Source organism: Eptatretus burgeri, chromosome 6 (genome assembly GCF_056783735.1).
Source record: "Eptatretus burgeri isolate ZD-2024b chromosome 6, Ebu_testis_v1, whole genome shotgun sequence".
In the NCBI taxonomy this organism is placed as follows: Eukaryota; Metazoa; Chordata; class Myxini; order Myxiniformes; family Myxinidae; genus Eptatretus; species Eptatretus burgeri.
Window position 1 is genome coordinate 5,501,963 of NC_140966.1, and position 12,580 is coordinate 5,514,542.

Genomic DNA, 12,580 nt, shown 5'->3' on the forward strand with positions numbered 1-12,580 from the left:
ACTTGGTGAAATAGTTTTTGTGCCATTTGTTGTGTGGCTGGTTCAAATTTGACCTGGACTTTTGTCCAACCTTGATAGGCAATCATCACTGCATTGTGTGGCTCATTGTTTGTAATTTCCAACAGGCCTGATGTTTCACAATTATTTACTTTTTTATCGTCTCCGCTGTCTCGCTTGCCACCATCTTGAGGTTGTAGGATTAGCGTATTATTTATTACCTTCTTCAATGGTTCCAAATATTTTACGAGATACCCTGCCAGTACAGCTGGAGTGACTATATTTTTTTGTAACCATGGATACTAAGGTATCCCCTTCCTCCTCCATCCCATCTTCGGATTAAAGATTAATTTCATCCTCTTCTCCATGGTGGCATCTTTTTCAGTTCTGCCATTTGTTTTTATCTTCAACAGTAATTCTGGCAGAAGTTGCAGCCGGTGTCAGCTTGGGTAGCAAACAACGCCGCAGTCGTACTGCGTTCTCCTCTCGGCAGCTTTCGGCACTAGAACGTGCCTTCCAGAGAGGTCACTACCCAGATGTACGGGGAAGAGAGCACCTCGCATTGATAACTGGACTTCCTGAGGCTCGAGTTCAGGTAAACACGTGTGAGGTTGCAGGCAGATGAATCTCTTGTTCCAACTATTTTAGATGTATCAACTAAGCCGAAGGACCTTGATGAGGCACCTGACAGGATGGGCTGTCTCTGACACTGGGCCCTCGAGTCTGGGTTCGAATATCGGCCCAGTTACCAACTGTCATCATGGTGTCTCACAGGCAGGGCGAGGCATCAGTGTGCGTGCCATTCCTTGGATGGACGTTAAACTGAAAGACCCGTGCTCCACCATTTGTTGGTTGGTGTTAAAGATCCCATGGTAGCTTACCTACTCTTAGCGAAGGATATCGCCAGCACCATGGCCAAATTCCAAATTCTTGCTCTCACCGACAGAGGGCGTTTCATCAGCGGAACAGCTACTTCCTCAACCAAATGTGCTACTCTCAGCCTCGTGCTGCATCCAAAAGAATAATAATAAGGAGTCATTCTCATTGCACAATCATTGTATAACACACCAGATTTTCCACATTGTCTAATGATGACATCACATAAACACAATATCAGAGACAGGGTGACCTTTTTAAGACTAATATTTAACTGGGCACAGCACAGGATCACTACCGGAATGGTTGGCAAATGTAAACTGGAAGCAAACCCATGAAATTCACAAGCCTACATCCCATTACATGCTGATGCCTTGTTGTTCTGTTACTGAATAATGTGTTTGTGTGAAGGCCGAAGTTTCAATGAAGTTCATATATAAACAGGCATACACATGGGATGGGCTGGACCTGCGTGTACTCTTGTGAATGTGGTGAATCGAGGACTGGCTTTCAGCTTTAGATAGATTTTTAGTTGTTGAAAGTTGTTATAAGTTGAAAAATTGTAGTTTTAAGTGGATATAACATGCAAAATGTCGTTGTTTCCCAAACTCTTACATGTACCTACTTTCTTATACAAATTCACCTTTTGCGATAACATATTTCCATTCAATGAAGATGTATTTGTGCACAAGACTACCTTAGCCAACCCGTCCAGGATTGTGCCCAATCGCCGAGGAGACTACTTCGGCAGCACCAATGCTCTGCACAAAATATGGTCCCAATGGATGGATGGATGGACTACCTAATCTGTAGCCCCGCCGATCTGCTCATTCTTATGTTCCCAAACACCATTGTGACATTGTTCACACCATTCATAGTATTCACATTTTTCATGACAAACTGTTTGAACCATATTGTATAGTCATGCTCATCAGAATGTCACAAAGTTTGACACCTTAACTAAGACAGAGCCTGATGATTCCTCGCTGCTTCGTAATGGTGCACTCTTTCACTGGGAGCAACTACAGGAGGGGAATTCGGGTAATAATTGGTCAACAAGTGTCTTCCACTTGCCCCTGCATTATCGCACGTAATACAAATGTATTGCACACATCATGCACTCTTAGCGACAGTAGAATTGACTTGCCCTCACTTCGAAAAGAATAACATCCATGTTGATTTTTGTTTTTAAAAGTGATTCTTCACCATTGAGAAATTGCGCCAAACACGATATATAGCATAATATCTCAAAAAGTTGTCGATGGGTTATTCCCAAACTTGGTGGACGATTTGGGCAGGAGAAAGAACAAGCTGATTCAATTTTTGGTTAAGGTCTGGATGCAGATCCGGCCTATCCTATCAGTGGGATACAAAGCGTAAAACTGTTCAGCTTGACGGAGGTATGTGCTCTACCGAGTGCCGTTATAGTTATATCTGTGCTGATGAAGATGAAAATGGGTCGTCATATTATAATTTGAGAAGTGTCTGTTTATGTGTCCGCTTTGTGGGTCTGTTTGACGACTATGCACTCTTGAACCGCTTGGCGGAACGAGTTGAAAACTGGTGGTTGTATCCCGGATGTGCATGGGAATGTTTTAGGTGGTAAAATAATTTCATAGTATTTGGGGTTCAGGTTGGTGGTGACTCCAATTCTCTCTATGGAAATATGTATGGTATAGTGCCACTTCTGGTGGGTGGGAGTATTACAAGTCAAACGACAACATGCAATGCAAATTCTGGGTGAATTTACCTGTCCATAATTCTAATGGAATTAACCCATCCCTCATTCTGATGGAATCAGATCAGAATCAGTCCATAAGGATGGGATCTTTACGAGTCAAAAGAAAACGTCATAAAGCAGGATAGGCTCTTTTACAAGATTGTTAAAATTTTTAACTGGACTCAGTGGTGTAATTAGAGCATCTGCTCTGAGCCTGGGAGGTTGGTGGTTTGGACTTCGTCTGGGTCATACCAAAGACTTAAAAAATTATATGTGCTGCTTTGTTGCTTGATGCTCAGCATGTAATGAGGACGGAGCATTAACAAACAACCATTGGTTAGCAATTATTGTGCAAGCTTGATATTGCTTAATGGCCTCTTTCTGCATTGAAGTTCCTTGTAAGGGAACTTGTATTACATTAAATTACATTCATTAAACATGATCTGAAATGTTTTATATTTTAGATCCAATGAGCTAAGCATCAAGATTTTTTTTTAAAGATCAGAATATTAATTAATCCATAAAAATGTAAATAAATGTTGTCAGTCACACCTGAAAGACTTATGGGTTTGGATTTACAATCCGTTTTACAGCAACAGAACAACAATGAACCAGAGTTGGTGTCAAAGCCACCCAATGCTCGCCTGTTTATACATTTATCGTTTTTAAAAGACGAGTCTAATAATTAATATTTTTTATAAAGCATTGCAGTGAAGTATAATTATAAAGCAATATATGTATTTGTATATTGTAATCAGTAACAAGAGCGCAAGTGAGCACAATATACGCCCTAACAAGAAGGTATATGCAGAATTGTGCTACGACATGGAAAACAGCATCCTGGTTGCCATGGCAACCACTTTAGATGACAAACGTATGTCATGACACACCGTCTCCACAGTCTGTACCAATGTACCAAATATGAAACGTGAAAGTTGAAAACTTTGGGAGTTAGAGTGCGGACAGGAACGGACAGACAGACAGACAGACGGACGGACGACCGGTATCACATAATACGCCCCGATATATATCTTCTTCTTCTTCTTTCGGCTGTTCCCGTTAGGGGTCGCCACAGCGGAGCATCCGTATGATCCGCATCGTGATTTGGCACATGTTTTACGCCGGATGCCCTTCCTGACTCAACCCTGGTCGCCTCTGACGACACAGGGATAATGGTACACCTATTTTAACCGGGGTATACACCGACCCAGTATACTGGTACTCACTTCGCCGACCTCGGAAGGATGACAGGCTGAGTCAACCCCCTGGTGTATTAATTCAGTGGCCCAACGGGGCTTGAACTCAGGACCTTTTGGATCCCAAGCCGTTGCCCTAACCACTGCGCCAACACCAGGCTACGCCCCGATATATATATATATATATATATATATATATATATATATATATATATATATATATATATATATATATATATATATATATATATATATATATATATATATATATATATATATATATATATATATATATATATATATATATATATATATATATATAGTGGTAGATAAAAACATTAGAAAGGAAACTCGAGGGGGAGCACTCGGGAGAGTGCAAAACCTCCGCCGCCAATACTGCTGGGTCACTCAAGTGAACCTTATATCTTATTCATTAAATATGATGTCAACAGTGCTGACAGAGTTATAGTTCTTTTCTCCAACATTTTTTTTTGGGGGGGGGGGGGGTTGGAAATCACTTAAAACATGTAGAAATGCAAAAAAAAAGAAATCGAAATTTTGTTGAAAAAAAAGTTGCAAAAAATTTTTTTTTCTCCACCAATCTTTTTGGGGGGGGGGGTTGGAAATCACTTAAAACATGCAGAAATGCCCCCCCAATTTTTTTTTCTCTAACAATTTTTTGGGGGGGTTGGAAATCACTTAAAACATGTAGAAATGCAAAAAAAAAATTTCTTTTTTTTCTCTAACAATTTTTTTGGGGGTGGGGGGACCAAGTCCAAAATCTAATGGCATGATCCTTGGACCACACCTAGCCCCCCCCCCACCAAGTTTCGTCGAAATCCGTCGAGGAGTTTTTCCGTAATACAAAAAAATTAACATTTTCACGCTCACGCTGACACTCATGCTGGGGGTATCGCGATAGCTCTCTGTTCTTCGAACAGGCAAACTAATAATGATGGACAATATGTGAAGTCAAGCATTTCTATTGAAAATGAAACCCCTTTTTCCATTTCCACTTTTTCGTTTTTTTACCCCAAACACCAGGTGTGGTTCAAAAACCGCAGGGCCAAGTTTCGAAAGAGGCAGCGTGCTGATTCTCGTGTCTCCAGCTTGAGAAAGTCCTGTGGAACAACCACCGCGAATGACAACTTGCCTGCACACACTAGCGGTCAAAATCTTGAAAAGGATCATGTGGTCTCCACCGACTACGAGGCTATAAAACGTGATGGAACAGACAAAAGAAAAGAGCATGGAGAAAAAGAAAGTGAAGGTGAGTAAAGCCAGATCAAAATTCAAGGTAGAGGAAGTTGACCAGTCGTTTTTTTTGGCAGTGACCATTTATTCATTACATAGGCTGATATGGTGAAATTTTCATGGAAGAAATGAAATATGTTAAGCAACAGTTTTATTCAACTTAAGGCAAGTGCACACATTACACAGTACATTGCTTCAATAGTGATGGTGTCTTCCATGTGAGGAGGGGGGAAAGGGAGGGGGCACTAAACCACTCCTCCATATGCTAACATTCATCTAGCATGATGAAGATCATATGGAAGCTTTTGAAAAAAGTAGGTCATTATGTGTCGTAATCGATGGATTCAATCGATTGAAAGATGATAAGAGTACATTTGTCACTGTGGGAAATTATTTTCTTGCAGCACACCAGCTAAGCTTTGGCTCTGATGATGAAGTCATCTTTTGATGAAGGCTTAACGCTTGAAACATAATTTCCCAGGGTGCTAAATGCACTCATCAACCTTAAGTTGATAAACCTGTTTATGTTGTTTCTCAATGCAGATGGACATAAAAGCCATCCCACTGAGTCTTAGTCGGCCATATTCTCAAAAATTATTGTATCCGGACCCGGATCTTCACAAAAATCCAATCAATTCGTCCTTGTTGCACACCCAACTATCCACGAAGTTTCGTCCGAATCCATCCACAACTTCTTGAGATATTGTGCCATTCTGGATATAGTTTTCGGCCCCATCTCTCAATGGTGAAGAATCAATTTAATAATTCTAGCATCTGCATCCGGATCTTCACCAGTTTATCAATTCGTCTTTGGCACACAACCAACCTGTCCACAAAATTTCGTTCAAATTCGTCCATCACTTGTTGAGATATCTTGCTCACAAAAGACAGACAGACAGATATACAAAAGGCTGAAAACATAATCCCCATACACCTTTGGTGGGTAGGTAACCATTTGTGAATGCTATGCTGCTTCACTTATGGGATGGGAATCTTCCAGTGAATCCACGGTGATGAGTTGAATCAATCCCCACTCTACTTTTCTAATCAGGCCTGACCTGGAAACCTCCCATTTGTGGAGCTTTAGAGGTGATTCACCTGTATGTAATGGCACAGATTGCAAAGAAAAAAGAAAAAAAACACGATGGGCTATTTCAGTGAGTCATTTTGATTATCATCCATTGAAGGTGATTCTTTGTGGACACCACCCAGACTCCTGAGCAGTGGACATTATAGGATATATCGCACAGTATTGCATAAGTCATGGGGCATTATGCTCCTATGTTATGTAGTGAAGATTCTGGATGGGAGGATAAGGAAGAGGGAGGAAATGGAGATCAGAGGAGAGCAGCAAGCATTTAGAAAGGGTCTGGAGATGACGGATGGGATGTCCATGCTGAGACAGTTGGTGGAAAAGAGGTTGAAGGTGCAAGGTGAGATGGAATTGGGATTTGTGGGCCTGGAGAAGGCCTACGACACTGTCTCGAGGGAGATGGTGAGAGTGGCAATGAGATGGATGAGAATGCCGGAACCAGTCATCAGGTTGGTGGAAGGGATGTACAAGGGAACGAAGGGAAGAGTCTTGGTTGGTCCTGGGATGTCTGAGGAGTTCAGCTTGAACATCGGCTTGAGGCAGGGAAGCTCTCTTGGCACATTCATGTTTATCATGGTGATGGAGCTGGTAAGCAGGAGGGTGAGCTTGAGGTGTAGTCATGGGGATGATCTGGCTGTTGTGGTGAAGAGTGGATGGGGAAATGCAGGACGTACTGGGGGAGTGTAAGGAGGAATTTGAAAAGGATGGGCTGAAGATGAGTATGGAGAAGACTGGTGATGTGGGTTGGGCAGCAGGGAAAATAAACGAATCAAGTTGGAGGGGAAGGAGATCAGGCAGGGAAATGGGTTTGAGTATCTGGGAGGAACAGTGACTGGGGATGGTAAGTCCGAGGCAGAGGTGCGGAGAAGGATTCAGGTGGGTGAGAATGCATGGAGGGTGGAGGGAGTAATGGAAGACAGACAGATATCAAGAAAATTGAAAGGGAAGGTTCTGATATCATGTGTAATGCCGGCCTACCTTTACGACGTGGAGATGGCGGCACTGACAGAGACGCAACAACAGATGCTGCACCATGTGAGAACAAATGGGTCAGGAGGATTGCAGCAGTGAAGATGGTGAATAGGAGGATAGATGAACTGAGGAGATTGTTGTGCACCACAATGGTCCACGTTCCCTGACAAGGGACTTCAATGCAGAAGGCCATTAGGCATATTAAGCCTGCGCAACGGTTGCCATCCGATCATTGTCTGTGTGTGCTCTGTCCTTTTAAAATTCTGGGCATCAAGCAAGGAAGCAGTGTATATCATTTTAAAAGTCTTTGCTATGACTAGGCAAGGGTTGGGTTTGAACCACCGACCTCCAACACGTAAGGCGGGTGCTCTCAGCATTTTCTACTGAGGATTGCACAAAAGGTGAGTCCATCAAATCATTCCGAAATACATTACACTCTTGGTCTTAATTATCATTCTGCAAAATCTTTAAATGAAATAAGGGTTCTCAAATGAATTTTGCATTCACCTGTTCAATAAATGACAACATAAGAATAAAAAAAACAAACACGATTTCCAAGAACATGCAACAGAGGTGACAAATAAGAGTGAAATTCCAAGCCAGTCTTCAACCACCTTCATAAGTGTTCACGGATTCCAGGTTCATGACATGCCGTATGACGTGGTACTCATCAGAGATGCCATTCGCTCCAAGCATGTCTCGGGCTTGCCGTGCAATGTCCAGTGCTTTTCCACACGAGTTCCTCTTCAGCATGGAGATCATTTCGGGGGTGGCTCTAAAGGATTCAGAATATGTTTGATGAAGACAATCGATTAATCAGTTGGAGGCTTTCACATTTGGCATGGGATCCAAACGACAAGGAATGACAGCGGCAGCATGGAAGGATGGACATTTCAATGCCTAGAAAGTACATCCCTTGTGGTCGGCATCTCAAATATCCTCTTTTAGCATAACTCCTACTGCCTGGCTTGTTGTGCTGAACCTGTATCAACACATGGCAAAGGTGTGAAAGGCAGGATGCTGGCGCCTCAAAACCAGATTGCTCCGTGGAGGTTAGCCTTGATAGCCATGGTGAAACTACTCTTGAGAAATCAAGATTGAAAGAAAAGGAAGGACTCAAAGGAACAGGTTTGATGCAGATCATGATTGACACACCACTCGTGATGATCACTGCAGCTCGAGCAAAGACGCGCCATGCAGTTCCAGAAAGGATCAAAGTCGTTGTGATAATGCTTACGGACAAATTGGGAAGACATCGAATACACGAAGAAGTCGAAGACCCTGAATATCTAATTCAGATGTCTTCTGGCATCATTGCAACCCCGAAAGTTTGCCTTCACCTGAAGACTGCTCACCAGATGGGAGATGATGCATTCATCTCTCAGTTCCTCAAGGTCATCTGTCATCTGCTTGGAAACCAGCAAACATCACTGCCCTGCATAAAAAGGTGCAAAAACAGATCTCTGCGACTACAGACCAATCGGCATTCTTCCAATCATCAGCAAGGTTATGAAATCCATCATCGCTTCAGACATCAAATCCTTCCTCTTCTCCAGTGACTTGATTTCCAATCATCAGTTTAGTTTCAGACCAGGTCACTCTACCCTGGATATGCTGCTTCTGCTCTCCCCTCTCCCAACAATGGATGGAGGTCCTCAATGCCAGACATGAAATCACATTGAGATTCCTATATATATCGTGTGCTTTTGACACAGTCTGACACCCTGCCCTGCTCACCAACCTCTCTTCCTATGGTATCCAAGGCCATCTCCCCTCATGGCTCGCAGACTTCTTCTCCTGTCGCAAATGAAGTTCTTTCATCCCCTCTTCCTGTCCAGGCTGGAGTTCCTCAAGGTAGCGTTCTGGGCCCTGTTCTTTTTCTGTTTTTCATCAATGATCTCTCCGACTCTCTGGAAAATCCTCTATATCTCTTTTCTGATGACTCCTCCCTCTGTCGTACCATCTGTCATCCCTCCGACCAGCAAGCCGCAGCTTCTTCGTTCTCTGCAGATCTGAACAAAATCACAAACTGGTCCAACACGTGGAACATGTCTTTCAATCCGGACAAATCTCACACTCTCACTATGTCTCTCCAAAAGGACCGTTTAGAACCCTCAGCCCCCCACCCCCCCATCTACTTTCTCAACAATCCTCTGGAAGAAGTCCTTTCATTCAAGCTTCTAGGTCTCACTATCTGCCATGATCTTTCCTGGGAAAGCCACATTTCAAACCTCGCCTCCAAAGCCAGTCGGCGACTGGGAATCCTCCATCGTGCAAAGTCCTTCCTCGGCCCACCTGAGCTCCTGACCACATACAAAGCTTTTGTCCACAGCCTGATGGAGTACTGCTCTCCCCTCTGGACTCGTGCTCCTGCTTCCCACCTTTCTCGGCTTCACACTGTGGAAACCAAGACATTTTGGATCATTGGTATCTCCCGGGATGAGGCTGAGACTTTGGGCCTCTCACTCTCTCACCGCAAGCAGGTCGGTGGACTTTCTGTCTTCTACCATCTTCTTTCCGGTCTCACCCCCCCTGCTCTGTCTGGGATATGTCCCCACCATATTTCCACAGGGCGCTCAAGTTCCACCAACAACTCCCTTCTGGTAAAACTACCAAAATCACGAATCGCTGCTCACCTTCACTCTTTCATTCCTCTTTTTTCCCGCCTTTGGAATAAACTCCCTCACTCTATTCATTCCCATTCTTTCCTCCAGGTCTTCAAAACAGCTGTTCACCACCACCTCTTATCATCCCACATCCAAATCCTCGATTTTTTCTACCCCCGATATATAATCCATCCCATACTCACCTCCTTCAAATTCCCTGCTTTCCTTCCTTAAAGTCCCTGTAATGTCCATCTTGTATACCCCGTGTTACCCGCCCCATCCCTCTCCCTTCCACAGATCTCCTAATGTCTCTGTTCCCCACTGTTTTGTCCTTCCCTTCCCCACCCCTCTTGTCTCATGCCCCCCCTTGCTGTGTGTTGTGTGTTAGCTCTCATACGAGCCTCGACAAGTGGAAGGGTAAATAAGTCAGTTTGAAAAATGACCGGAAGTTTCTTGCCAGACTTGTCATCATTGGCAGAGCCCACAAAATTGATGTGAAGAATATGATATCATATCACTTGGGCCCACTTCCACTGGCTATCGCGACACACGATGGATGCCTTGTAAAGATTAATAAGGCAATGCTTCTGCATTACCTTGAATCGGCCCGTGAAGCATCGCCAAAGGTCGAGACACCAATCGGGAGTGTCTGAATTGTGGATACGATGGCTGTGCTGCAATGCAACAAATGAGCCCAAAGTACACGCCGCAGAACAACAGGCAACTTGCTGCCAAGATTTTCTGCCAATTGGTGAATTTAGCTTGCACTCGTGGTTCAACTGCAGGACACTTTGTGAAGGACAGATATCCGGCCGTCAGCATCACAAACGCAGAGTGCAAATGAAGAGCAGCAAGTGGATCCAAGAAAATCAAGATTGAAAAGCCAGATCAACCAATCCCCAAACTGCAAAACAGTAGAAAAAGTCCTGGCACGGATTTGTTTGTCATCGGCATCACATTAACTTCAAATCTTGGCGGCTCCCAGCTCTGTTTCCACACTGGGAAAGATGAGAACCTGCGGCCTATTCCTCTCCAGGCTATTGAGCAACATCTTGGAGATGACCTAAACAAATCGCTGGTGGGCCTCCACTGCTTCATCGGATGTGGTTCCATCAGTTCATTTTATGGTAAAGGCAAGACAAAGGCTATCAAACTGATTATGGACAACCCAGCATTGTGTTCGGCTTTTCAATCTCTCGGAGAAACGTTCACGGTAACTGAATACATGGTGTCAGACCTGGAAGTCTTTGTCTGCAAACTCTACGGTCAGCAGGAATACAGCAGGAAATCTAGATTGATGCCAGATGCATGCAATGCTCTCCTTGGCAACCATGACAGAGAATGTTTGGTCACCAAATCGAGATGCCTTGCATAAGCATATTCAGTGAACCAATTTCCAAGCCACCATTTTAACAAGCTTAGCTTCGAGCAGCACCGAAACATTCCACTTCCTGTTGGACAGGGATGGAAGCAGATAAATGATGCAGTTGATGCCCTGGGAATTGAATGGATGCAGATGCAGTCATCTCAAAAAAGCATCCTTCAACATTCATATACTGTGGATAAAAGAAATCAAAGTGCAGAGTAGGGAAGGCAGACCACAAATGTTGTATATTTTTAGTCATTCTGTGCACAGAACTATGCTTATGTCATACATGTGAGAATAAAGATCTACCAACTCCCACTGATGACGATGATGTAGATTGTAGACAATCGGCCAAGCGGTTGCAGAGAAAGCAAATTTAAAAGTGAATAAAGATGAAAAAGTGAGGGTCTTGGCCGACGTCCCACAACATGGTCAAGGATGGTTGTGGACGCCTAGTACTAGTTAATATTCTTGAAGATATTTTAAAAACTCACTGACCACAGTTCTGAGCAAAGATTCCTGACCTTCAACCTCAGCAGTTGCAGAACATGTTTGCAACCGTGCATTGGTTCATCATTATTCTTTCACAGCTCATTCATTCATACCACCATCTCATTCTCATCTTCCAATTATTCCTTCTCCCCTCCACCATCTGTCGACTTTAATCATTTGAGGACCATTTACATTTTTCCCCCTTTACTCTCACTTACAAATATTTTTCTCCCATACTGCTTCTTATTCCTCCTTACCTTTGTTTTTCATCCCTGAATTAAACTCAACAGTCATCTCCCATCATAAAGGAAACCATCAGATCACCTTCCAGCCATACCCATGATCTTTTCTACCCTCAGTAACCCTCCTCAAGCCCACCCCATTATCGAGCAGGTGATTGTGTTTTCTCCCCCTCTACGAATCTTCCATTTATTTATTTCATCCCCCGTTTTCCATTCCTGTTCTTTCAGCCTCTTACCTCCAATACTCAAGCTTGTGCCAGCTTGTACACCGCTCCTGCGTATTCCTTATTTCTCCCCCTCTTCCCCCTACTCTCTCATTATCATGGTGTGTTTTCCCACCTTCCACTCTGTTCTGTTCTGTCTTATAGCATTTCCATGAACCTGGACTTTGTATCCCCCCCAAAAATACATGTTGGACTTGCTTCACAGAGTTCTTGATGTGTGTACCAAATTTCATAAAGAAATAGTTAACAGTTTTGCAACTATGCTCTGGAAACAAAGGTTAACCTCAATTATTTCTTAATACCCAACTTGTTTCCATGGAAAGTGACAGAATTTTTTTTGGGGGAAATCTCTAAACATCAAAAGGCACCAGTTCACCACTTTCTTGATATGTGTACCAAATTTCGTAAATATATCTTGAGGGGATTTGTACTTAAGCTCCGGAAACGAAATGTAATGGACGGACGGAACCCATTTCTATATCCCCCGCCAACTTCGTTGGTTGGCGGGGGATAATAAAGTAAAGACTTTAAATGCTATAAGA

At 43.3% G+C, this 12,580-nt stretch overlaps 1 protein-coding gene across 1 annotated transcript in view; it reads left to right on the forward strand.

Annotated features, from left to right (window-relative positions):
* Positions 1-292: 292 nt before the first annotated feature.
* LOC147024170 (uncharacterized) overlaps positions 293-12,580 on the forward strand; it is a 13,719-nt gene continuing 1,431 nt past the window's right edge. The window contains exons 1-3 of the mRNA XM_085886954.1: positions 293-304; positions 383-592; positions 4,834-5,059. Coding sequence (XP_085743080.1) covers positions 293-304; positions 383-592; positions 4,834-5,059 — 448 coding nt within the window. The remainder of the gene's footprint in view (positions 305-382; positions 593-4,833; positions 5,060-12,580) is intronic.